The 27,799-nt window shown below is 39.3% G+C and overlaps 1 protein-coding gene across 1 annotated transcript in view; it reads left to right on the top strand.

Annotated features, from left to right (window-relative positions):
• KLF9 (Kruppel like factor 9) overlaps window positions 1-27,799 on the top strand; it is a 100,440-nt gene that overhangs the window by 14,223 nt on the left and 58,418 nt on the right. Inside the window, exons 2-4 of the mRNA XM_036854761.1 lie at window positions 6,719-7,599; window positions 10,283-10,359; window positions 10,717-10,804. Of these exons, the coding sequence (XP_036710656.1) occupies window positions 6,719-6,948 (230 nt within the window). The 3' untranslated portion in view covers window positions 6,949-7,599; window positions 10,283-10,359; window positions 10,717-10,804. The remainder of the gene's footprint in view (window positions 1-6,718; window positions 7,600-10,282; window positions 10,360-10,716; window positions 10,805-27,799) is intronic.

Here is a 27,799-nt window from a genome sequence, read left to right as displayed (position 1 = left end):
TTTCTTATTTTATAGATTACTTATTTGCATCCTTGCCCAATTTTATGAAGTTGGGCTATTCATTTTGATTTGCTAGTGTCCTTTCTGTACCACAGATTTTAACCTTTTGTCATAGGCTGCAATTTCCTTTATTCGTTCACTGTTTTAGTTCTTAAATTTTTTTACTTATATGTGCGTGTGTGTGTGTGTGTGTGTGTGTGTGTGTGTGTATGTATATGTATCTTACCATGCAGAAGTTTAACATTTTTAAGTATTTTAAAACTATCCTTCAAATAGGATACTGCCTTTGATTTCATGTTTAGGAAGTCTCTCCCTATTCCAGGATTCTAAAAATATTCACCTATATTTTCTTTTACCTTTATGGTTTTATTTTTTACATTTACGTGTACAGTAAATGTAAAAAATTCCATTTGGAATTTAAGTGTAAGGTATAAGGGTAGGAATCCAGATTTAATTTTTTTTTCTTTTTTACCAGATATCTATGCCATTTATTGAATTAAACATTCTTTTCTTCACTGATTTGAGATGCCCATCCCTATAGTCCTGGGTTTATCTTCAGACTTGACTCTGCTCCACTGATTTGTCTTTTCCTGTGCTGGTATCACACTATCTTAATTTTTGCAGCTTTAATCATACATTTTAATAACTGGTATTGCAAGCGCTCATTTATTATTGTTCTATTCCAGAATTTTCTTGGCAAGTTGAGCGTATTTATTCTTCCCAATGAACTTTAAAATAATTTTGTCAAGTTTAAGAAAAAAGAATGTCTATGGTGTGTGTTAATTTCATAGATGAATTTGTACAGAATTGCCATATTCAGAACACTGGGTCTTACCATCCAAGAACATGGGAAATGTCCCATTTATTCATTTCCTTTCATATCGTAGTTTTATGATTTTCTTCATGCAGGTCCTGAATTTTATTGGTAGGCTTACCCTGACTGACTGTGGTTACCATATAAGAAAACCATTGTTCTTTTGTATATTTACACCTATGAATGCATTTTTTTCTCCAATTTTTTTATTGAAGTATAGGTGATTTACAGTGCTGTGCCAATCTCTGCTCTGTGTTTTTAATTTTTGTCATCTTAGACTTTCCAAATAGGAAGTTGTATCAGTTGCAAGTAATTCTTATTTTGCCTCCTCCTTCCCACAATTTACTTCTTAATTTGTTATTTACTTGCAGTCACTAGCATTTCCTGAACAACATTAAATAGCTATAATGATTGGGGCAGGAGTCCATTCCTGCCTTGAGCTTGACCTCAGTGGGAATGCTGCCTTCATTTTACTATTGACCCTGCTGGGGAAAGGTTTGAATCTATATTTTCTATCCTGTTAAGGAACTATTTTGTTTTCCTAAAAGCTTTTATTAGGGATGGATGTTGAATTTTATCAGATATTGTTCTGCATTTATAAAGGCAAGATATGAGTGTGGGTGGGGGTGAATTTAACCTATTAAATGACGTGTAATATCATTATGATTTTCCAATATCAAATTATCCTTTTATCTCTGGAATCCTAGTTGCTTTTTTGTAATTAAGAAAAACACTATTTTTCCTCAAGAAACAGCCTTGATTTTGTACATCTGTGCGAAGCTATGATTATTAATTGACATTTTTAGAGTTCTATTTTGAAAAGGAGGCCCAATTCCCTTAGATTTGTCTTACTAGATTGGGTTACTTCTGCTCAAAGCAGTGGAAGCTTCAGAGTTGGTATTTTTAACCCTCTTAAACCCAATTAAGTTTAGCCCATTTGGGGCTCTTCCGTGGAATTGTGGGAGGGGAAGAGAGAGAATCAGAGGGGGGAGGGGGAGGGTCTAGACCCTAGGCCAGGACTGCAATGGCTGTCCATCTGAGCTCTGGGGAGCTTGGACAGGGCTGGATATATCCAGTTAGCAGTCCCCGTACTTGTCCTCGTTCTCCCTCTATATGAAAAACTCACCACTGTTCATTTCATGACTTTACCGAAAAGAATAAGCTTCACTTGACATCATCAACTAATCACCGGGTAGGGTGGAGGCTCCTTAAAAGCAATGAACCATCAAGTTAGCGAGTGCATAGCCAGAAGGCCCCCCTCCACTTCTCTTGAACCCACTGGAGACCCAGGAGAGTTCTGGAGACCTGACCTGTCTCTGCAAAGAAAGCCTTTTACACGTTTGATGCAGTGTTCAGTAGCCGTTTTGATCCAGTGTGTTTTATACTCAGAGCTGAGTCTGTCAGTGAGAGGCGCTGAGCTTGTTGCTGAAGAGGAAGGGAAGTGGTATATAAATAATGAGAATGCACAGAAACTTGTGCTGTTACCAGCTCTGCTCCAGTAAAGCAGACTTTATTGTGTCACTGCTTCTGGGTGTGTTTTCCTGTGAAGGCCAGAAATAAAGCACAAGTACATGTCTGTTCTTTTTTATTTATTTTTTCCCCCCAGGAGGATGGTAACTCTCTCATTAATACGAAAAGACAAGTTTAAATATTCCTTAATTGATAGTTGCTTTACCATATGATTTGTTCTGTATAAAGAAGGTTAACCATTCTTTTGGGGGCCTTAGCCTTGAGCTAAAGGAAGGGCCTGACTTGATTTACCCCCGGCTGCAGGATGAAGGGCAAATCCCAGCCCTCTTAAGCCCTCTCTTTTCCACTCTGCACATCATCTCTGGTCCCATTCAGCCTGCAAATCTCTTCCCTCTCTACATATGATTTCCCCATTCCATACTTTGTTAGGTTCAAAACACGTATCTTTTTCTAGATACCTTAATATGTGTCTATCATTAACTAACATGTGGAAATGCATCCTATAGTAGGTTGTACGCAAACTCTCCACTGGGTTAAAGAGGTGGATGATTTCAAAGGGCTGCAAATTGCAAATCCCCAAGAAGAATCCAGGTCCCCTGAACACACACTGCTTGGCTGGCACGGTGTTTCATCAAGTGTTGAATTTGAATGCCTTTATGTGTGGAAAGCACTCCCCAGTTGGCCCCAGATTCCTCTACAATCCATGGTCTAATATACTTGGCATTTCACCCACTTTTATTATGTGTCTGGCTCCTATAGACATTTGGATTTACAAATTCTGGTGTACACTAGATAGAAATTCAGGCCTGCAGATTGAGATCAGGGGTCAGCCAACTTTCTATAAAGGACCAGATAGTAAATATTTTAGGTTTTGTGGTCCGTACGATCTCTTATCACTACTCAACACTGCTGTTGTAGTGAAAAGGCAGCCATAGGTAATACATAAACAATGAGTATGATTGTGTTCCAATGCATCTCTGTATGCGGACATGAAAACCTGAATTTCATATAACTTTCTCCTGCCACAAAATATATTACTGTTCGATTTTTTTCAACCATTTGGTAAAAACTAAGTATAGGAATGGTGTTTATTCCAGCAGGTGAGATTGACCTATGGTCCATAGTTTGCTAACCCCTGATTTAGATCATTGACCAAAAGCCCCTAATGCTTTTCCAAAGGATCCGAGAAAACTCAAAATGATCCTAGAGCTTTTAGACCAGCAACTCACTTCCAAGTAGATCTATTTTTAAACGCTTGGAGACTGTAAGCTTGAATTATACACGTTATATGAATCTAACAAAGGCTACTGTTGGCTCTTATTTGCTCTGGGCTCTGTGGGTGGCCCTGTCGTCTCTGAAGCACTCAGGGAAAAGGATGCTAGGTCAATGACAGCACCTGGATTAGAAGCAATGAGAACAATCACATGACAACTATGAGGGGCAGTGAAGAGAGTGTAGCCATAAGCTAGACCAAAAGTGAATCCAATGGGAATGGACCCTGATTACACTTGAAATCTTTGTAAATCATAAGCGTAAATACTTAATAGCTCTCCAGTATATGCAGCTGATTCAGGCTTCATGACGATTTTCCACTGGCTATCACTTCCATCTTGTTGAAACAAGGGGTGCCTTATTTCTTTTCCAGTCTTAGCACACAGTAGAGTGGTCTTCTGACCCATTTTTCCCACAATGGACACAGATCCGTTCAAATAAATTAATCTCCCCTCATGACTCACTTGAAAGAAACATGTGCCAGTGAATAACTAAACCACATCACCACTCCTTCAAGGAAACCGCCTCTGATGGGTGTTTGTCCTAACAAGTGTTGAGAAAACACGGAACTTCTCCTTGTCGTCGCTTTCCTCCCCACCAAATCATCAAGCAGTGGAGAGAGGGCTCCAGGAAAGGGACAACAGACAGGGGTTTTTGGTCTGGTTTTTTTTTTTTTTTTACAACTTATCACGCTATGAATTCTAACTCTTCATTATATTTTTTAACATAACATGTTTAAAGAACACTTCTCCCATAGATTCTTCGTTTGGGTTAGTGAGGACTTGGCTGCAGTCTGATTCAGAAATAGCCCGGAAATATTCCTGTGATCTGGGAACTTCTGAGCAGGATTTGGTCCCCTGCGCGACCTGGAAGATGAACACACACGCACAGAGTTGAGGCATTTACTAAATGCTTGACAGCACAGGTAGCACGGAGGTCAGACGGGACGTTGTCCTTGCCCAGGGAAGCTCAACCTTGTTGGGTTATGATAGCCTGCGTTTCGCCTTTTGCTCAGAAGTTCTGCTGAACTGGGTAAAAATGCTTTTTAATCCAACAGAAGTTGCAAAAGTGTAGTTTTCAACTCCATGTCATTGGATTTTTCAGAGGGTTCAGTCTGAAGCTCTTCTTTTCCTCTCTCTCTCTCTCTCTCTCTCTCTCTCTCTCTGGCCCTGCTGGAGACTCTGAGCGTCCTCGGGCATCATCCACCTTGGGTAGGGCTCAGGATTCACCGGCTTGCTATTGCCTTTTGCTGCTGTGACTTTTAAGCTTAGAGCTCAGCGAGGAAGTATTTATACTTAGACCTGTGTATAGTGAATCTGTTTATACAAGTTTGTTTTGCCCACATCAGGTTTCCCATAAGAACAGGTAGGTTGTACATGGCGCGATGGCCATACCTCTGCTTAGAGAACAGCAAATAAAACCTTAGTCACGAAGGTGATAGAGGTATTTTGTTGTCATTATCTTTATTTTCACATCTCTGGCACAGGTTAGGAGAAGCTGGGGGAAAAGAATCATTTTTGGATGACTCAGATGCACCACGCTGGGCAGCTCCCAGCCCTTTGAGCCTCTCTCTGGGTTCCAGGAAGGTGGGGACAGGAGTGAGAAAAGATTCACTCCTCACACCTACCTAAGGAGTGTCTGGAGAGTTCTGTGGAAACCAGAGTCTGTGCCCTGAGTCTGTGAAGCAGCTGCTTTGGGCTGTGCTTGGAAAGGTGTGAGGAGTAGGCAGGCAGGTGCTCAGAGCTGGGGGGTGGTGACAGTCACTCACAAGAAAAGCAAGCAAGACTCTGATCTTAAGCAGCTCTTTCTGCCTGTCTGCTTGTGTGTGTCCTGCCCAACAAACATGGACACAGACTCTCCCCTGCCAATCCAGGGGTCAGGAGGCCCCCAGTGCTGGCCTGATCATGTCTGGAGGGCGGGGCTTAGCTGCGTTTTAAGTGGGACAGGGAGGCAATAGCGTGAATCTGAGGAGAGCAACCATAATGGGAGGGATGTGGAAACCCTGACAAGTGTTAAGCCTCATCTGTAAAATGGGCCGCCTCCGTGGGGTGTCCTGTAAGAAGTCAGTGAGATAATGCATGTGCAACCCTTAGTGCTGTGCCTGCGCTTATGTTATTTTAGAATAATGTGAGCTCTTCTTTTATGAGAAATATGGAAGAAACTGGGATTGTTTCAACTAGACCAGAAAAGATTAGAGAATGGCGTGATAGCAGTCTTCAGATAGTTAAGGGATTATTAGGTGGCAGAGGGAAAAAACTAATTTTTAGTGTTAAGACAATATAACTTACAATATGGCCTTCGCAGGAAGGCAGGTTTCACATCAATAAGAGTGTTTATTACAGGGATGCTCAGAAACAAGCAGAATTCCTTGGCAGGTAAGGGGCTCTGCCGCCGGAATTGCTCAGGCAGAGGCTGGGTGGCCAAACATTCAGGAGCTTAAGGGGAGATGCCTGCCTCTGGTGGGAGGTTGGTTGGATTAGTTGCCCCAGTTCTCTTCCATCTGTACGATGCCAGGAAATTTAGCAAAGGACTAAGGTTTTTGACTCCTCGGAGAGAACTCGTGAAACCAGCAACCGCGTAGACAAAAACTGGAAAATATAGTTTCCAAGGCTCTTGGGGATCCATTGGGTACAAATAGCAAGCTCATTTACCTAGAGAAGACGATTCTCAGCAATTTCTTCGTGGTATTACTTTGTTAGGGCTGCCATGACAAAGTACCACAGACTGGGTGGCTTAAACAACAGAAATTTATTTCTCACCATTTTGGAGGCTGGGAGTCCAAGATTAAGATGTTGGTGGCAGAGTCAGTTTCTTCTGAGGCCCGTCTCCCTGGCTTGTAGCTGGCCATCTTCTCCCAGCATCTTCACACAGCCTTTCCCCTGCGAGTCTGTGACCTAATCTCCTCTTCTTATAAAGATACCAGTCATCCGATTACATCACCTCATGTAACCTTAATCGCCTCTTTAAAGACCCTTATCTCCAAATACAGCCACATTCTGAGGTACTGGGGGTTAGGACTTCAGCCTGTGACTGGGGGGCACACAATTCAGCCCAGAACACAAAGGAGTTATTTTCTGAGTCATGGGGGTGGTTGACCAGGACCAGCCTGGAGAATTTCAGTTACACGTTCTTTAACCTGTATCCCTGATTCTCTTCTCTTAGGTGAACGGCCCTTTCCCTGCACGTGGCCAGACTGCCTTAAAAAGTTCTCTCGCTCCGACGAGCTGACCCGCCACTACCGGACCCACACGGGGGAGAAGCAGTTCCGCTGTCCGCTGTGTGAGAAGCGCTTCATGAGGAGCGACCACCTGACCAAGCACGCCCGGCGGCACACGGAGTTCCACCCCAGCATGATCAAGCGATCCAAAAAGGCGCTGGCCAACCCTTTGTGAGGTGCTGCCCACCGAGCCAGGGAGGGACGGACCCGGAAGGACGAACTACTCCCAGCGAACAGACAGACAGGTGGGAACCACGGCCCAGAAGAGGCGCGCTGCCAGCACAGGAAGTCGCTGTTCTTTGGTCACTAGTCTAATTTTCCTCTCCCTGCGTTGTTTTTAAAAAGCACATTGTAGCCTAAGATCAAAGTCAACACTTGGTCCCCCTTGCAGAGGCAACTCTGAACCGTCTCTGACTGTTGGAGGGAAGACAAATGCTTTTTTTTTTTTTTTTTCCTCTCCTTAATTTTCTTTTGGGGGGGTGGAGGGGTGGCAGGTGTGGGGAGGGGGTTAAAGCCAAGACTGGGGTAGAATTTTAAAGATTCAACACTGGTGTACATATGTCTGACTGGGTGAGTTGACTTGTAGCATCACGCAGTGATTCTGGGCCCTTTCTGCTTGCTCTCTCTCAGAATTGTTTTCTTACCTTTTAATGTAATGACGAGTGTGCTTCAGTTTCTTTAGCAAAACCACTCTCTTGAATCACGTTACCTTTTGAGATACGAAACGCCATAGCACAGCTGTCTTTATGCAAGCAAGAGCACATCTACTCCAGCATGATCTGTCATCTAAAGACTTGAAAACAAAAAAGTTACTTATAGCCAATGGGTAAGCAGTATGAATTTATACTAATCAAGACACACCTTTGAAAGGTTACTGTAAGTACAGAATTTTCAAACCTTGCTTTGTATGAATTGTACTTTTTGAACATAAGCTGCACTTTTATTTTCTAACGCAGAGGATGAATAAGTTAAATACATGCTTTAAGGATAGAAGCAGACATTCTGTTTGGAACCACGTTATAATCTGCTTATTTTACAGTATACACATTTCCCTATGAAATCATGGCAGAGATGTGAGGGCAGAATATATACAACAGATGCTGAAGGAGAAGGAGGGTAGTATATATATTTTTTAATTTAAAAAAGAACAAACAATTTTAACTCTATTAACTTTTCCAAAATTTCCTATCCTTTTAATTAACCTCTTCTTATTGTACCATAATGCCACGAAGGGCGAGGGCTTTGACTCTGTTGGGTTTTATTTGAATGGGTGCATAACAGTAACTAGCTCTGGAAATGTTTATTCTTCGGGGAAAAGGTTTGTTGGTTACCTTCCCATGTTCCTACAGAACCCCCAATAACAGGTGCAAGAGTTAAATAAAAGGAAAAGGGAGCTGAAATGTGAAAAGAAAAATAACATACCCCTATAAGTAGTGAGCGCTAAGGGAAGATACCACGATGATTTCAGAGGAGACTGTGCAAAATCATCCCTTTTGGAGAAGGAAGGCACATGGAACATAGAGGAATGAAAACACAACACTGTATCTTTTATATCAGTAGCCTCACCACTATAAGATCTCGTATCCAGGGGTCTAAAATGGCCTCAACCACTATATGCATAGTATACCATTTACCTGAAAACTTAATTTTGGCCTTTACGTGGTCAGAAAAATGAACCGAGTTTTCATCGTTGAGAAGAAACCTCAAATAGGGGAGTCAGCAGTGATCATGGGGGAAATGTTTACATATTCTTCTTTTTCATCAGAAACAACGTTTTCTGACAATTTTATCTGATATTTAAAACAGGGAGTTATGGTGCACTCTAGTTTATACGTGTGCTATGAGACGTGTTGTGTAAACCTGGGGTGAATTCATCATTTCACCTGACACATGCTTATTTCCAGTTCAGAACCAGTGTGGGCTCCTGCAGCAGGCATGGGTCACAGCTGACTCCAACTTCCAATACAGTAGCCATCACTAGCACGGTGTTTTTCTTTTGTTTGTTTAACCAGCGTAGTTGTATCAGTAGTTCTGGAAAGAGAACTGCTTTTAACATTAGGGACTGGGAGCAGTCCATGGGATAAAAAGGAAAGTGTTTTCTCACGGGAAAACATGTCAGGAAAAATAAAGAACACTTTCTACCTCTGTTTCAGATTTTTGAAACGCTTATTTTAAACCAAATTTTAATTTCTGTGTCCAAAATAAGTTTTAAGGACATCTGTTCTTCCATACGAAATAGGTTAGGCTGCCTGTTTCTTACTGAACTCATGGAATGGTTCTGCTTGTGATCCTCTGCATGCTGCCTTTTAGTGAGTGAGGAGTTTGGCGTTGCCTAGCAACCCACTAACTTGTACAAACTCATCTTTCCCTCACAGAACGAAATGAAGGAAAACCAAGCAAAGTCAGTGAAAGACAATCTTTGTAGTTTCAGGAGTAAATCTACATGTGGCTTTTGTCCAGCACTTCGATGGATGTAAATGCAGCAACTTGTTTTAAAAAAAAATGCACAATTTACTTCCCCAAAAGAGTTGCTACTTGCCTTTTCAAGTCGTTGAAGAACACACATTTGATATTCTCTTATATGTTATAGTAACATAACGTATAAACTCAAGGCTTTTTATTCCTTGTGATAAATCCTGTTTTAAAATGTCACAAAACAGGAACCAGCATTCTAATTAGATTTACTCTATCAAGATATGGTTCAAATAGGACTACTAGAGTTCGTTGAACACTAAAACTATGAAACAATTACTTTTTATATTAAAAAGACCATGGATTTAACTTAAAAAAATCCAAATGGAGGATAGTAATTTTTGTTTACTTTTTTAACCAAACTGAATTTTTTGAAAGACTATTGCAGGTGTTTCAAAAGAAAGAAAAATTGTTTTATCTAATACTGTAAGTAGCTGTCATATTCTGGAAAATTTAATAGTTTTAGAGTTAAGATAACTCCTCTCCTTGGTTAGGGAAGAAGAAAGCCCTTCACCACTGTGGAACGATGCCGTGGCTTTAAGGTGTAGCCCTACATCATGCTTCTTTTGAGAATTATATTTGGTATAGTTATAATTACAGAAACTGACTGGTTGTCAGTTTGCAGGTAGATTAAGCACAGTACTCATCACTCTGGATAGATTGAGATGTTCTTTCACAACAGATGAATGATCTGTAACACTGTAAGATACTTATCTTTACAACTGTTTAATCAGTTTTATTTTTGTACAGTATTAGTGACCTAAGTTATTTTGCTGTCCCGTTTTTGTAAATCAAATGAAATTATACAAGAGGATTCTGACAGTAGGTATTTTGTACATATGTATATATGTTGTCCAAATAAAAATAATAAATGATAAAGATTGCATTGTTCCAGCCATTATGTGTTGTAAAAGGGGCATGTTTTTGTCATACTGGGGGTTACTTCTTTAACTTGTGATGAGTGCAAAGATGATTTACCCTAGGCCTTTCAACATGTGAGATATTTGTGTAGACCTGTGTGTATTTACTATTCACAGACCTCTGGGGAAGTAGATGGAACGGAGGCCACGTGAAATCGCTGTATTATACTGGAGGGGAATATTTATATTTTCAGGTAAATCACTTAAAGAGGTTTATAAAGCTCATAACTGTGCTGGTGTGTGCCAGGAACTAGTCAGAGGATATTACTCAGATTGTTCTCTTGAGATATGATATTGATAAGAACACACAAGTTGAAGTCTCAAAGGCAAAACAGTAGACCCATTAAACCAAGTGAAGATGAACACCAAAGTGTGTGTGTGTGTGTGTGTGTGTGTGTGTGTGTGTAATTTAGTCTAGAGACTCTAAAACCTATAATTGTAGTATAATCTAGTATAGATACATACTAGCTAGCTAGTGTTTGTTAAGGTTTTATTGTATGCTGGTCACAGTGCCAAGCGTTTAGGACTTTTTTCTCATTTTATCTTTACAGCAGCTCTGTACAGCTCCTTACAGAAGATACCATTGTTATCCACATATTTCAGATGAGGAAATTACTAACTTGCTAAAAGACACATCTAGTAAGTGGTATAGACCATATTTAAATCTGGATCTGCTGAATCCAACCCTCCATCTGTCTATGCCTGCAGCAGGTTATTTGCATTTGACTCATTTTATTGAGCAACTGTTAGTGCCACACATTGTTGTCACTGAGGACAGGAAGGTGACAAAAACATACCAGCTCTCTGCATTCAAGGAGTTTATGTGTTAGTGGATGGAAACACATAAGCAAGTAAACAAATTATCCATGTGATTTCGGATGGTGATAAGCATTATGATGGAAATAGAGTTGGGTGACTTGAGTGTTGGGGAAAGGCTACTTTAGATTGAGTCTCCCTGAGGGGACTTAAACATTTGAGCGGGGACCTGGGTGACACGGAGGAGCCAGGCCTACAGATGTAGAGGGAGCGAGGAGAGCCAGTGCGAGGAGTTCAGCAGGACAGTGTTCAGGATTTTGGAGGAACCCAAGGAAGGTGGGGTGGCTGGAGTATAAACAAGGAAGATGAGAGGGGATGGGAAGTAGGGGTGGTTGGCACGGGCCACATCACGGGGCCTGGTATTGCAGGTTACAATGTGGTGTTTGATTTTGATTCTAAGGGCAGGGCAGGGCAGTGTTATGGAAGTTTGCAAGAGAAGAAGGTTATGATCAGATATATATTTCAAGAAGCTCTTTCTGGGTGCTGGGTGGAAAATGGATTTTAGAGGGGCAAGAGTGGAAGAGTGGAGACTAGCATTTGTCCGGGCAAGAAATGATGGTTATTTGGATCAGTGGAAGTAGGAAGAAGTGAATAGTTCCAAAAACACCTCCGAGGCAGAATCATTGGACTTGAAGATGTTAGGATGTCAGGGGTGAATGATGAAAAGGTCCCGTCATGACCCTCAGGTTATTATGGCCTGAGCAACAGGTTAGTGAAGTTTGATAAGGTGGAGGAAAGGAGAAAGCTGGTGTGCAGGAAAGTCATGGACTCATCCGTGGACACGTTGAGGTTGATGTGCCCGTCAGACATCATGTGGACATGTTGAGAGAACAGCGATTGTGTATACTAGTTTAGAGCTCAGAAAAGTTGTGTGGACTGGAGATTTGGAAGTCACAATCATGTCTGATGGTAACTGAAGCCACAGAAATGGGATCACCTGTGGTAGAATAGAGAGAGAGGGTTAGAGTCTAGAACAGAGGGGAGGGGGGATAGAAAGTTGGCTCAAGAAGTAACAAAACTTAGAAAACTGCAGGGTCCTAGGATAAGGGGCAGTCGGGGAGGCAGAGTAATCAATTATGTTGAATGTCACTGGGGTCTGGAGTAAGACTAGTACTGAAATGTGTCCACAGTATTTAGGTATTTGAGGTTATTGGTGACTTATTAGAGCTACATTAGAATAGTGGAAATAGACCGCTGGTTGGGTAGGGGGAAGAGTAATCAGGAGGTGGAAAATCATAAATAGAAAGTATAGTCATTTCTTGCACAATTTGTAGAAAACGAAACAAAAACTGCCTTGATCAATACATAGCACAAGATAGGAAAAAGAAAGGAGACACAAGAAAACCAAACAAAATAAGAAGGAAAGTAGAATCCACGTGTCACCTAAATCTCCTTATTTAAAGTTAGATTTTTCAATTTGGATCAAAATATGAAAGTGTGTGTGTGTGTGTGTGCGCGTGCGCGTGCACGTGCGTGCACGCATATTTCACTAGAGGCTCACCTAAAATGAAATGACAAGGATTATCTTTATCTGGTAAAGATAAACAAGGCAGAGGCCAACAAAAAATAATTCAGCAGTAGTCATACTGAAAACAGAAACGAATAGAATTTAATGTAAAAAAAAACTGGATGAAAGAGGAGATTACTTTATACGGGCACATTCTGTGTTGAAGATGTAACAGTGGCTAGTAACATTCCATCAAAATACACAAAAAGAAAAATAAAAAATAAACAAACAAATAAAAACAGCAGGAGAATTTCATGAAAACTACAGTCTTACCCAAAAAAGAGAGGATTTTGGTAATGTGCATATTCTTTTCAAATATTTGTGGAATGTGTACAAAAATATGATATAATAAGACTGTAAGTAACAGAGACGACATTTTCTGACCACCAGGCAATAAAGTGAACAATTCACAACAAAAGGATAATTTTTTAAATAGCAGAAATTAAAATATTGTCCTAATTCTTAGATCAAAGAGAAAATACAAATTATAATCAGCATTTAAGTCAATAAAAATAAAGAAAGCTGTATATCCAAGATATACCCAAAAGCTTTACTTAGAAGAAAAATTCAGAGCCTGATATGTTTTTATTATTATCCATGAACAAATAAACCAAGCAATCAATTCAAGAAGCCAGAAATTGAACAAAATCTGAGAAAAGCATGAGGAGAGAATAAAATTAAAGTGAGATTGACATATAAACCCAAGAGGTGGATCTTTGAAAAGACCAATAAAAGTTAATTTTGACAAAGCAAAACAAGAAAAATAGAAAATCTAAATAATGCATGATATTACGAATGAAAAGAGAGATTATAGATATAATGATCTAATAATTTTGGACATTTTGATTAAATGGCTTTCCTAGGAAAAGAACAATTTTGATGAATAGCACAGTATAGACCAAAAACTATAAAAGAAGTTGACAAATGTCAGAGAATTTCAGCACCCAGATAATTTTATAGGCAAAATCTTTGAAATCTTTAAGGAACCAACATTTTCTTTAGAATTTAAACTGTTAGAACATAAAGCATAGAAAATGATGGGAAACAACTCAATTCACTGTAGGAAGCTAGTTTAACCCTGACTTACAAGAATAGTCAAGAATATTTTGTAAAAGAAAAGTGGGAGAATTTGCCCTACCAGGAATTACAGCCTGTTTTAAAGACATAATACTTTAATATATTTTGTAAGAGTGACATTCCAAATCAATGGGGAAAACAGGAAGTATCCATTGTGTTTAGCCAGTTGATTATCTGAAAAAAAATCAAGGTACATCATACTATATACCAAATTAACTCCTATATCGATTAAAGCTTTAAATAAAATGATTAAATCACTTGAAGAAAATATAGGTGAAGATTCATAAATTATGATTTGGGGAAGAACTCAAATATACAAATCTAAAGGTGGAAACCAATAACAGAAAGATTAATAGATGTAACTGTTTAATGTGAAACTATTATAAATGAAAAGTTAGCCTAAACAAAATTAAAAGGTACAGATATGGAAAAATGCACTTCAAAAGGGTTAGTATTGGGATTTCCCTGGTGGCACAGTGGTTAAGAATCTGCCTGCCAATGCAGGGGACATGGGTTTGAGCCCTGGTCCGGGAAGATCCTACATGCCAAGGAGCAACTAAGTCCGTTTGCCACAACTACTGAGGCTGCACTCTAGAGTCCACAAACCACAACTACTGAGCCCACGTGCCACAACGACTGAAGCCCGCGTGCCTAGAACCCGTGCTCCGCAACAAGAGGAGCCAGTGCAATGAGAAGCCCGCACACTGCAACCAAGAGTAGCCCCCGCTCACTGCAACTAGAGAAAGCCCATGCGCAGCAACAAAGACCCAACGCAGCCAAAAATAAATAAATAAATAAATAAATTTTAAAGAAAGGGTTAGTATCTTTAATATATATAACTTCTTACAGGTCAATATGAAAAAACACTTATTTAGAAAAATCCAGCAAATGATATGAATTGACACTTTATTTATTGACATAAAAACAATCAAACATTTTAAAATGTTCACCCTGCTTTCAATCAAAAACACAATATAAAAAAAATGAGGTAGTTATATTTGCCTATGCATTTAGTGAAGATTTAAAAAATAAAGCACTCATTTTGTCAAGAACTGGGGGAGATGGGCATATTGTTAGTGGGAATCCAGATTGGTGCATGTTTTCTAGGAAACAGTTGGGCCATAAGAATTTTAAAACTATAAAAATTTCTTAAGACTTTAAGAAGAGATGTCTGCAAGGGAGGTGGGTATGAGGCATCCTTGCTTCCTATATTGTCCCTCTTCCTCTTCACTCCAGCTAACTCGGGCTCCCATCATCTCTCACCTGTATTCCTTGAATAGCCTCCTAACTAGTCTAGTTTCCTCCATGTTTTCCTCTTTTAACATCATCTTCCACTTTGCAGTGTCAGTGTCCCAAATATAAACTGTCCATGTCCTTCCTTTCACAAGGACCGCCCATGTCCCCATCACTTACAGGATTAAGGTCAATCTTCTTAATATGGCTTTCAAGGTTCTCCATGTTCTGACTCCTGCCAAATTTGCTAGGCACACCTTTTTTCCCCACTATTTTGCCATCCATTCATAATACCCATCTGCTTATAATTTTTACAGATGTGTTACTTCTGTTCATATTATTCTTTAAATTTAAAATTCAGCCCTGTCCTCCCCTTCCTCCATTACTCCTCCAATCCTTTGCAGTGAAAGCTGTACCTTCCCCCAGGAAGCTTTCTATGACTTTCTGGGCTGGGTTAGGTACCCCTCCATTTGCTCCCACAAAACACGTTTATCTACTTACTCTGCATTATGTTTATGAGATTCATTCGTGTCATTGTAAGTAGTTGTAGTTTGTTCACTCTCATTTCTGTATTCAATTATAAGAATATTCCACAACTCTTGTTGAATAATTTCTCCAGGTTTTGGTTAATATGAATAGTGCTTCTATTAGCAATCTTGTGCATGTGTTTTGGTGAACATATGTACTCATTTCTGTTGGGTATATATCTAGGACTGGAACTGCTGAAGTCATAGGAGGCGGTCAGCAGAATACTAAAAATAGCCCCCAAGAATCCATGCCCTAATGATAGATTTTCCAGGTGGGCTTTATTGGGAGATATCCAGGTGGGCCTAATATAATCACACCAACTGCTTTAAAAGCAAGAGTTTTCGCCAGCCGGGAGCAGAAGAGTTAGTCAGATTCGAAGTGCAAGCGGTCCTTGCTGCATCGTTGGGGGCTTGACGATACAGGGGTCCACATGTAAGGACTGAAAAGTAGTCTCTAGGAGCTGAGGGTGGCCCTCAGCTGATAGCCAGCACGGAAACAGGACCTCAATCCTACAACCTCAAGGACCTGGATTTTGCCAACAAATAGGATATGGCTTTCTCCCCAAAGCCTCTAGATGAGGATGCAATCCTCCCAACGCTTTGATTTCAGCCTTGTGATACCCTGAGCAGATAACCCAGCCACACGGGTCGGACTTCTGATCTACAGAACTGTGAGCTAATAATGACTTTGCTTTTAAGTTTGCGGTAATTTGTTATATAGCAGTAGAATACTAATACATAGAGTTTGCATGTATTCATTTCAGTAGATGCTCCCAACAGCCGTATATGAGAGTTTCAGTTGCTCTGTAAAATCAATACATGTTGCTTTTAGCATAGTCACAGAATATAAAGTATCTAGTAAAAATTTGCCTGATTAAATGTCTAAGTATTAATCATTAGTGAAATAAAATTAGAAGTGAAATGTAGCATTCACTTTCTCATGTAAAACAAAATTCTATAAATGATAACATCCATTTCTTAAAAACTATAAAAATGTTCATATCCTTGACCAAGCAATTGCATGTCCAAGGAATTATCATGAAAGTCTGCAAAGATTAAGTTGCAAAAATGTAAATGGTATTGTTTATAATAGTGAACATTTGAAAACAATCTCAATATTTAGTTCTAATGAACCGTTTTTTTTAGAAATTTATTTTATTTATTTTAGGCTGCATTGGGTCTTCATTGCGGCGCTCGGGCTTTCTCTAGTTGCGGTTAGCGGGGGCTACTCTTCATTGCGGTGCGCGGGCTTCTCATTGCGGTGGCTTCTCTTGTTGCGGAGCATGGGCTCTAGGTGTGTGGGCTCAGTAGTTGTTACTCTCGGGCTCTAGAGTGCAGGCTCAGCAGTTGTGGTGCACGGGCTTAGTTGCTCCGCAGCATGTGGGATCTCCCCAGACCAGGGCTCGAACCCGTCTCCCCTGCATTGGCGGGCGGATTCTTACCCACTGCGCCACGAGGGAAGCCCTCTAATGAAACCTTTAAATAACAATGGAATATGATGCATCCATTACAAATGATATAGAACAGCTTTTCACCAAAGGATATTCTGTAGAACATTAATTTTCCAAATGTTACATTATAGAAGGATCCCATGATTAAATAAGTTAAATAAGGGATACTCTGGGCAAGATGAACCAGGTTTCTCCACTGGAGATCTTTGCAAGCCTTTGCTCTAATCAAACAGGCATTGTTAACATCTGAGGCTCTGACACTGCAGAATTGCACAAACCTATTTGATTATGGTCAGTTTGCTTTGTTTTGGGGGACATTTTGCAAATTAGACTTCGAGAAATGACACAGAAACATGTTCATGATATATTTGGTGCAAAGTGGTACGAACAGCATAGTCCCACTTTAAAACATAAAGGAAGAAGACTAGAAGGATTTAAATTACACAAAAATGTTAAACGTGATTATCTCGATGGGCAGTTTTTATATTATCTGTATTTTTCTAAAGTTTCTATAAAGTAAATATAGATTACTGTTGTAAAAAGCAGCAACATTAAAGCCCTAGCTCTTCAACTGGGGTTAACTTGCTATATGGTCTGGCCTTAATTAAATTATATTTGTTAATTGTCTGCTTCTGGGCTGCCTCTCTTACCATGGCAGGCCAACCTGGGGGTCACATCCTCCAGTCGGTTTGGGTTGATTTGGGGTGGCCTCTGGAGCTGCTGTGCTAGCAGAGCAGCGAGTCCTCACATTCTCTCCTCTGGGCTCTAATTCAGGCTCCATCTCGTCACCCTGGCATCGAAGCTCTTGCTTCTTGAGCTTCATCTCTTCCGAGTGCAGCTTCTGTTCTTCCCGTCTTCACTATCAACTCAGTTCTTCCCAGGTCACAATACCATATTGAAGCTTTTCTGAAAAGACCAATGCATGTTCAAACCCTACCTGGGAACCAGGTGGAGGCAAGGCACTTAAATTTTCTGAGTCTCACTTTCCTCTACGATGAAAAGTGTGCATGTACATGTAATACTATAGTATTAGTAGTACATTAGTACACACAATGTAGTAGTATTGTTGTGAGCAGTAAATCAATAAGACTTAAACACAGTACTAGGTTTTCAAGAAATATTTGTTCTCTCCATCTCTCACCCCTAGAGTTAACATGGCCTTCCATTAACACTAGGGGTTACCACCTGGTTTCTCTCTCGTGGGTGGGTCCCGTTTTCTTACATCAGGCTTTGTTTACGAAAGAGTGTGAAGTGGAATGGGCAGGTGGTGTTTGTGTGGCGGCCGGCAAACTATGGCACCTGGTCAAATCTGATCCACAGCCCGTCTTTGTAGAGTCAGCAAGCTAAGAATGGCTGCTACGGTTTTAAATGGTTGAAGAAATCAAAAAGAATTTTATATCAGACACCTGAAAATGATTTAAAATTCAAATTTCAGTGTTCATAAATAAAGTTTTATTGGAACACAACCACTCATTTGCATGTTGTCTATGGCTGCTGTCACACACCTTCAGTGCTGAGGATTCGTGACCGAGACTGTACAGCCTACAAAGCCATTATTTCCCATCTGGCTCTTTCCAGAAAAAGTCTAGGCTCTAGAATCTAGGCTAGGCTCTTATCTAGGCTCTAGGCTATTTCTTATTTAAGTATTTCTTAAAGACCAGCTTTAAATTTGAGACCTGGTGCTCACTGGATTGCATTTTTTAAGTAATCAAAATAAATGTCTCTTGAAGGCTTGAGTTTTGAAGTTTCCATTTCCACCCTTTTTCTTTAACTTCAGTGAAGTCTGTGATAGGTTTGAAATGCAAGCCTGACACAGCTAAGGCTGCATGTTTCTTTCTAGATGCTCTGCCTGTCTGTTAGGTAAGAGCCAGCAGGTTAGTGGTCAAGACTAGCTTTTAGGGTTAAGCTTTTAGGTTATATACCTATTTTTAAGTAATTATTTCAGATTTGTTTTTTATCATAGGTTTTAATTGATATTTAATCAGCAATGCCTTAGAACACTGCCTTTGTCATTGGCCTCCCATGTTATTTAATTTATAAAAAAGCATCTGAGGAGATGCTGCTTTCAAAGGACCCTGTGATCTCTTTGTCATGTGAGGATTCCTATGCAGTGAGACCACTGTCACCGTCACGTCACGTTTCTCTGTAGGTGAGATGTTCAGATACTAATAGTAAGTATTTTGTTGCATAGTGCAAAGGGCAGTCCCCTAACAGGGACAGTAGGGTGTCTTGGGTAGAGCCTCTGCAGATTTTTTTTTCTCCTTTCCTCTCTGAGAATGGGTATTTTGGTGGAGACTATCTGCAACCTGGCCAGCTCTGGCTGCGTAAATTTTATAAATAGGTACAATGAGCCTAAATAATTGGAGGGTGAGTCCAACATATCGTCCATTCTGTTTATAGTTCTTTCATAAAGTAAAAATCTATTAAATGCACCTAACTAAGCAAAATGTTACACACGTGAGCAGGATTTAAAGGGCCACAGCCCTGTGTTTGAGTGATAATAACAAAGCCAAACCGAATTCGATTTGCTTATTCTGAGAGACCTTTCTGTTGTTCTCAGGCAGAAATACCACACAGCCTGGAGACTCAGAGCAGGCAGGTTTTCTTCTGTTGCCAGCTCTCAACAACCATATTTGCCCAGTTTTAGAATATGCTTGCTCTCTGTTACTCCTAGGAAAAACCTTAGGATCTTGTATCTTCTTTGCATTTTTACTAGCTGCAAACCATCAGTGTTTGCAGAATTTCCCCATTTTCCTAAAGCAGCAGGATACCAGCCCTTCCCTACTCTCTTTAGCCCCTTGATTTCAGCGCCTTGTCTCTACTGCGGTCTTTTCCTAGTGGTTCCTGCAGATTTTAGACCCCTGCCGAAGCCAGACTTTTTACTCTTTTACATAACAGTTCTAAATAGACAGAGATCTCCCAGAGAGGAAGTGCTAAATCGTCTATAGCTTCTCAAAGCTTTTATTATTTTCTAGGATGCGTTCATTAATTTCATTATGTAGTGTTTATGCCGCCCAAGATTCCAGCTAACTTCCCCCATTTCTAAGGGAGCCACGGATAAATGAATTCTAAACGGCTTGTTCTCTATCTTTCTGGGTCGAGATCAGCATTGACGTGAAATATACTGTTCTAAGTACCTCTGGTAATGGCTAAAAATGTTTTCTTTTTCTATAGAAATCAAAGTCACTTTTAAAAAACCTACAATCACTTTCTGTGTTTCTCTGCTGGTCTTAGGTAATCAGCTTTGGGCATCCTAAAAAATAATTTTCTGTTATCACCACCCATGGAAATCCCAGTTGGCCTCTGAGGAATTTACCTAAATGAGTCAACCTTTATGCGTGTTTCAGTTTTATTTTTATTATCAAGTCTTATCATTTTTTTTTCTCTTCAGAATCCTATGAAGGAATGTCTCAACATTTAAATATTTACGTTTCGTGTCCTCCAATTTAAATATCTGAGAGTTTACATGTACTCCAAAAGTCATTTCAAAATGAGGCTGCCTGAAGTTTACTTTTGAAACTGGCATTTATTTAATTTTCCTGGTGCTTCGGTGCTCCCCCATCACCCCAAAATACTATTTGAAATCTTGATGATAATGTATACAGAAACACAATTGAAACAATAAGGTCAACATATTCTGGGGAAATAGACTAGAAAACGTTGCTCATTTGAAAGTCAGAATAAGCTTCTTTTATTTTCTTGAGATCGGGGAGTGGTGGGTGGGAGGAAGGTGGGGAAAGGGGCTGAGTAAACTACTATTCAGTTTTTCATGAGAAAATGTTGCTCTTAAGAGAATTGAAGTATAAAGGTCAAAAGACTCTGCATTTACTCAGATGAGGCAACATTGATATTAACCATGGAAGGTTGAGTCCATTTTTAAAAACAAAGATTTGGTTGCTCATTCTTCTGGGCTCCTGAGCACACAGCATCATGAAATTACAGCTTTCTGTTTACTCTTGTCTTTGCCACGAAGCTCTTAGTACCTTGACTGTGTAACTTATCTTCATGTAGCATCCCTCCAACCCCATCCTTTGAGGGCTTCCATACCCTGTCTCTCCCAGATATTCAGATTGGCCCCAACAATGTTGGGGAAGAAGTGTGCTTGTCTGCTGCATTTGCTAAGTTGGACTGTATGAGTCTGGGACGGCGAAGGGCCATCTTTCCTGGCTGCACGAAAAAACTGTGTGTGCAGGAGAAAAAGAGGTAACGTACAGAGGATGAAGAGCTCAGAAGCAGAACCTGAGTGAGCCCTGAGCATATGTGAAACCTTGGATACAGCTGAGCCTGTTTCGCCCTGTACTTCCCAACTGTGTGTAAGTGAATTGCCTAATTTGTCTCAGCTAGTTTAAATTTGGCTTCTAATGATATAACTTTGTCAACCTAAATAAAGAGGTAAACTAAGGCAAACTCGAATTACTAGAAATTGAGTCAGGAATAGCAGAGGAACTGCAATTTGGGAAACGCACGCTCCAGCAAGCTACAGGCCAGTCCATTGAGGATTAGGGTGGGCTGTATTTATGGACAGGGAGTGCAAAGAGGAGGCATCCAGCCAGAGTCCAAGCAGTGAGTTCATTGCCCTGAGGATGGAGAGAGATTCTTGGTGGATGTTCATTGGTCAGGAGATACATCTCGGTTCTGTGAATCAGGCATTTATGGGAAATCAATCTCTCAGTTCTTAAGTTTCCTTCTTCAGAGGGCACATTGGTGAGATTCTCCATTTCGCATCTTCCAGGTATATTTCACATTTTTTTAGACTGTGTTACTTAGTTTATCTATTATAAATCAAACAGCATTGCAGTGTTGCATTGACCCAACGGTTCTTTTGGGGTCTGTTTTGTCCAGACCGAGAGGGAGTTGGGGACCCAGGTGGTATCAGGGATTCCCTCCCAGACTTTTTGGTTCCTCTCAATCTGATATATTTGAGTTGTTTTAAATTGTTTATACCTATTCTGCTATGTAAGCAATACTTTCATTGTTTACAATTATTAATCTCTAATTCCTAGTAAATTGTCCAAGAGCAAACTGGTAAACAAACAAAACACTGTCTCCTACAGTCAATTCACAGATAGATACCATCTGTTCATTCCAGGGGGCTTTTACAAATTAAAAAATTTTAAGCAACTGCTTTGTTCTAAAATACTTAAAATTTTTTTCAGTCAGGGATGCCACTTTGCCTGTTTGTCAACACGTTCCACATTTTCTATTGGGTATTTCTCTCATGTTTAAGCAGCTGTTCTTCAAAACAGAAAACCCCAAACCTCTAATAGGATGATCAGTTTTTATGGCGTATTCCTGAAAAAAGCAAACAAAAAATTTTATAAGCATCAGAGTGTAAAAGCAACATGTGAGAAGCATTGCATAGATTATTTGTCATAAATTTAATCTGCTATAAAGAAAAGGTTGGAAAGAACCTAAATATCCATCACACAGCCTCAATTAAAAACATTATGACAAATTTAGAAAATGGAATAAAATTTGCTGTTAAAAAGAATGAGGTAGAACGTACATGTGATATGGGACACTTCTCAGGATAGATGTTGTGAATAGCATTATTCATTTATTCAAAAACTATTTATGAGTACCTTCTAAATGCCAGATAGTGTCTGAGCATTGGGGACACAGAATTTAAGATAGACAAGCTCTCTGATTCTCATGTCCACATTAGTATCACATATTTCTATTTGTGAGGTTTTTTTAAAGTGTATCTATAAGTATATATAAAAGTATAATTTAAAAATATGCTTGTATGTATACGTACATATATATACATGTATGTATACACATACATATATGCACACACATTTATATATGTACATATAAAATGTTTGCTTTGCAATCTTCTGGAAGTATACCTAATAAAGTGTTACAGTGATTGCCTCTGGGGAAGGGGAGGGAACTCTGAGGTAAGAGGGAGCCTTCCTTGTCTACTATTTGTGTACCATATACATATATTACCTTTCTAATTGAAAATAAATGACTTTTAAAGTATAACTTTCCAATAATTATAGGCAGTATTTGTAACCTTCACTTTACATATATAACCATTCTTTGTTAAGGTAGAATAGTCATTGCTGGTTGAAAAATTGTGAAACCATGACTGGAAATACTCATTTCCCAATAATTCTGTCTGCTTCTGTATGATCATGTCTGGCATTCGATAATACTTGTGGAAGTGAATAAAGAGTACACTACAGAAACTGGAGCAAGAGGCAACCCAAAGTAGAAAAGCATAAACACAGAAGAAAGGGGGAATAATATTAATAATATTAAAGAAGTACAAAATAAGGAATGGGTTGGTGAGAATTTTTGGTCTACACTAAGAAAACAAGGGGAAAAAAATCAGGAGGTATACTGAGCTCAAGGGAGATTTAAGAGTCAGCATTAGAACAGCAGTGAGGCAGTCGAGCAATTTCTGGGTACCAAATATTATAAGGTAGCAACCTCAGAAGGCGATTCATGAGAGGAAGAAGAACAAGGCTTCCTTCAGTACAAGGTGCTGTGGAGACTCTGCCCCAAATTTGGTTCAGACGTCAAGATTAATGATGCCTCCACCACACCAAGAGGTATGGAAAGGTTTATTATTCATATAACAAGACTTTCTGGAGAAGGCAGAGGAGGCCCCAAGTTTATTCAAAATGGCTTGAGAGCAAGGAGAGGAGAGTGGTGTGGGTTTTATTGCAGTTAGGGGCTGAGGTCAGGGTGAAGCTTTCTGCAGGTGGGTAGGGGCTTGTGAGGTTTGAACCACCTGCTCTCATCGAAGGAGGGGGCACCTGAGCTGTCTGTCAACTTGCCCAGATGTGGGGCACAGGAGGAAGAGGCTTATAAGCCTCAGCAGTCAAATATCAACAACTCAGTCAGGCTCTATTGCACAAGGTCCGATGAATTTAGAATAATTTTCCATTATTCCATTTCTATGTGAAAAAGATAGAATGGGAGAGAAAATTCTGAATTTCTACTGCCTATGTTTTAAGATTGGTAAGGAGGGAGTATGGCTCTGGAGAGAAAAAGATACCCAACGGACAAAGACAGTGTGAAAAAGGCATGGGAATGATGATACAAGGAATTTAAAATGCCAGGCAATCTTAAAGATGATTTAAGGAGTCAATGGATTTGCAGGCAAGATTGCTACAATGTCAGAAAGTGGCTACAGAATTCAAAGTTAAAGATGGGAACTCATGGGACAGGTTTTGTACCCCCAAAAAAATTTAACTTCAGTATTAAATTTGTTTATATCCATTTTGGCTTGGCAAAATATTTGAGGTGATAAGACCAATATAAAATCAAAGTTAGAAAATATATCTAAAAAAGAACAAGAAGGAAAATATCTCTCCAAAAGAAGGATATGGAGGTCAGTCAGATACAGAAATTCAGCAAGAAGGCAGTCAGTAAACCAGGGCTCGGGCTCTGAAACAAGACAGGGGATGCTCAAGCCTCAGTCCTGCCCCTTACCCACTGTGTAACTTTGAGTAAACAAGTGACTTGATTTTTTTTTTTAAGCCTTAGTTACCTCCTCTGCAAGCTGGAGATGATACCAGGACTTACATAGTGGTTGTAAGGATTAAATAAGATAGTATATATAATCTACTGAGCACAGGGTGTGGAGTTCAACCAGTGCTGGTATTAACATATTAATATAAAAAGATTGTGAGAGTACTTGGCAAAAAGGTAGGAGTGAGGGCGGCTCTGTTTTGGAGCATGCATCATCTCATTTAATCCCCATAACAACCCTGTGAGGTGGATACCATTTCTATCTCCACTTTACAGATGCTGAAATAGAAACAGAGGTGTTCTTTCACTGGTCCAAGGTAGGCACTGGAGCCAGCATCCAAGTACAGGTCTTCATGGCTCCAAAGCCTCCAGGCTGTCCTATTCCAAGATGCTTTTCTTTGCTACTCGTTAATGGATATTTTTCAAGTGAGAGGAGAGGAAGAACAATGGGTCTTAGAAAGAATAGCAATGTAAAAGTCTACAAATGAGTATGAGTCAGAAGAAAGGAACCAGGATGTAAAATACATTTGAGAATTTTAAAAAAAGGGGGAAAAATAATGGCCATATGTATATTGTGTTAAAAAATGCAATGTTTGTGGAAAATTTCTTGGCTAGGTGATGGAGGAAATTGTATGTAAATGTGTAAAGTGTTAAGATAGCTTTTATAATTAAACCCTGTGAGAAAGAGATATGAAATTGCTTTGGCAAAATTGAAGGTACTTTACCAATAAGATAGTATTAGAAATGAAGTATTCTTTAAATGCTTCTTGGTAATGTTCTAACTACGGCAGGTTTTAATGGCCATAATCTTTTAACTGTTTTTTAAAGTTGAGTTTGGGGCGCAGTAAGTGGAAGGAATGCATTTATCCAAACAGTTCCGCATTTCCATGTTCTTGTTGTTTGTTGATTTAGGCGGGGGTGTCTCTCTTAACTCCAAATGACTGTTCCAAGACAGCCTCAAAGGGTGGCATTATTATTTGGGTATACATACAAAATTTATGCCAATAGCAACCAATCCTGGTCCCAGTTATTAAGTTTTTAATATTCTATGCATCTCACAGGCTGCTTCATTCAGTATTCTCACTTTAAATTCGTTAACATTTAGTTTCTGAAGAGCCAGAATGTGTGGAACTGAGCAGCAGAAAGAATGTGATGAGAATATCACAAGATAAAAACAGTAATTGTATACTACAGTTCCAGAATACTATAAAGAACAGTCAAATAGCAAAGTCCAAGCAAGAGAACAAGTGTTGGTGTCCTGTCCTCTTGTTCACCTGCCTTTCATAATTCTGAGACATAAGCCAGCCATCTCTCTATACTCCTCCCTTGTGTTCTCCTTAGACCCAAATCCAACAGGAAACTGTACTCCATGGTAACGCAGCCTCTCTATAGACTTTTCATCCATTTGGAAGCTATAGCTGAGGCAAGAGGACAGATAATGAACAGAAGCTCTCCACCTGAGCTCTATGGGTTCCAAAGTCTTCCTACTTATTTCTGTAAAATGAATCCAGGTTTATACAGAGTAGTTTTATATTTCCACATTAGGTCTATTTCTTATTCTTTTATATTCTAATCTCCCTCAGAAGACACAATGGTAATCAATTTATCAAGCTGGGCAGTCTTCTTCCCTTGTACTCAGTAACGATTTTTAAGACTAGACTTTGGCTATAACTTCTGTCAATTTTAATAATATGATAGCTGTTTTACCAGCAAAAGCTAGTTTATTCAGGGGCAGCCAGAGGAATTGGATTCAGAATATGCGAACTATGGTGGACAAGAGGCAAATCCAGAAACAAGGAAGGGGAACTTGCTTTTAGAGGAAAAAGGGGAGAGTTGGAGCAGCTGTAATAAAGAATCCCTTGGAGGAAGTTGGGAGTTCAAAGTATTAAGGCTTCCCATTCGTTGGGTTGCTACAGTTTGTGATCGGCTGGACTGTCCAAGGGCAGAGTTTTCTTCTTCCTGCTGAATAGTAATATAGGTAACACTTTCCTGTTGGAGTTGTATATGTAGGTTTCTTCCTGTTTGGAGTAATTGATGATGCATGGCACCCATGACAGCTCCCCCTACAGGCTTGTCCCAACTCCAACTTTAGCTGAGGTTTCTTTAATTCTACAGTTCATAACAAGTTTGGGTTATAATCAGCCAAGAAACTCTTCTCCTCCCTCTATAATGATGACAAATGAGTCATTTTTAATTTTAAAGGAGAGAATTTTTGCTTATTCTATATCAAAACCCTCTTTTGGAGACTCCAAGGAATTAGTATCAACAATAGATAAGGCAAAACAACCAACAAACATAAACAAGTAGGCAAGACTTTGCAAGAATTAACTTTCATGCTATGATTTGCTCTGGAATGAAAGTCTCTTTATTATCAAAGTCTCTTTTTATCCCCTAGTCTGTCTGTCAGATTGATTTTTTTTTTAAGTTCTCAATATTTAATCAAATCAATGATTTTAATAGCTTTGGTGAGTTAGGATTGACATACAAGAAACTGCATGTATTTAAAGTGCACAATTTATTTTGACATACGTATACCCCTCGTGAAAACCATCACAATCAAGATAAACTTATCTATCAGCCTCAAAAGTTTCTCACGCCTGTTTATAATTGCTCCATCCCATTCCTTTCTACTCACCTCTGCCACATACCCAGGCAACCACTGATTGTTTTCTAACACTAGAAATTTGCTTTTATTTCCAAGAATTTTATATACATGAAATAATACAGTTCTGTTTATTTTGGGGTGGTGACTATGGCTTCACTTGCTCAGCATAATTATTTTGAGCTTTATCCTTGTAATATTCCATTGCACGGATATACCATAGCTTGCTTATCCTTTCATCTATTGATGGGCACTTGGCTATTACAAAGACAGCTTCTATAAACATTTATGTAAAAATCTTTGCATGGATATGTGTTTTCAATTCTCTTGAAATACTTAGGAGTAGAATAACTGTATCATATGGTATGTGTATGTATAACTTTTTAAGAAACTGGCAAATTATTTTCCAAAGTGGCTATGTCATTCTACTTTCCCAACACTTGTAGGAGAGTTTCAGTTCCTCTGTGTCTTTGTTGACCCTTGGTACTATATCTCTTTGATTTTAGCCATTTCAGTGAGTGTGTAGATGTATCCACTAGTAGTTGTATGATTTTAATTTGCATTTCCCTAATGACTAATGAGATTGAGCACTTCATAATGTGCTTATTTGCTTGCATATCTTCTTTAGTGAATTTTCTGTTGAAACTTTATGCCCATTTAAAAAATTAGGTTATTTTCTAATTTGGAAGTACTTTATATAGTCTGGATATAAGCCCTTTATCAGATATATGCCCTGAAATTATTTTGTCCAGTTCGTGACTTGTCTTGTCATTTTTCTTTTTCTTTTTTTGCAAATGTCAGATGGTTTTTAATTTTTTAATTGAAGTAAAGTTGATTTACAATGTTGTGTTAATTTCTGCTGTACAGCAAAGTGATTGTCATATATATGTATATATACACACACATTCTTCTTTATATGATTTTCCATTATGG

This window comes from Balaenoptera musculus, chromosome 6, assembly GCF_009873245.2.
Source record: "Balaenoptera musculus isolate JJ_BM4_2016_0621 chromosome 6, mBalMus1.pri.v3, whole genome shotgun sequence".
Taxonomy (NCBI): domain Eukaryota; kingdom Metazoa; phylum Chordata; class Mammalia; order Artiodactyla; family Balaenopteridae; genus Balaenoptera; species Balaenoptera musculus.
The sequence above is the reverse complement of the archived record's forward strand: the minus strand, read 5'-3'. Positions and strand labels throughout refer to the sequence as shown.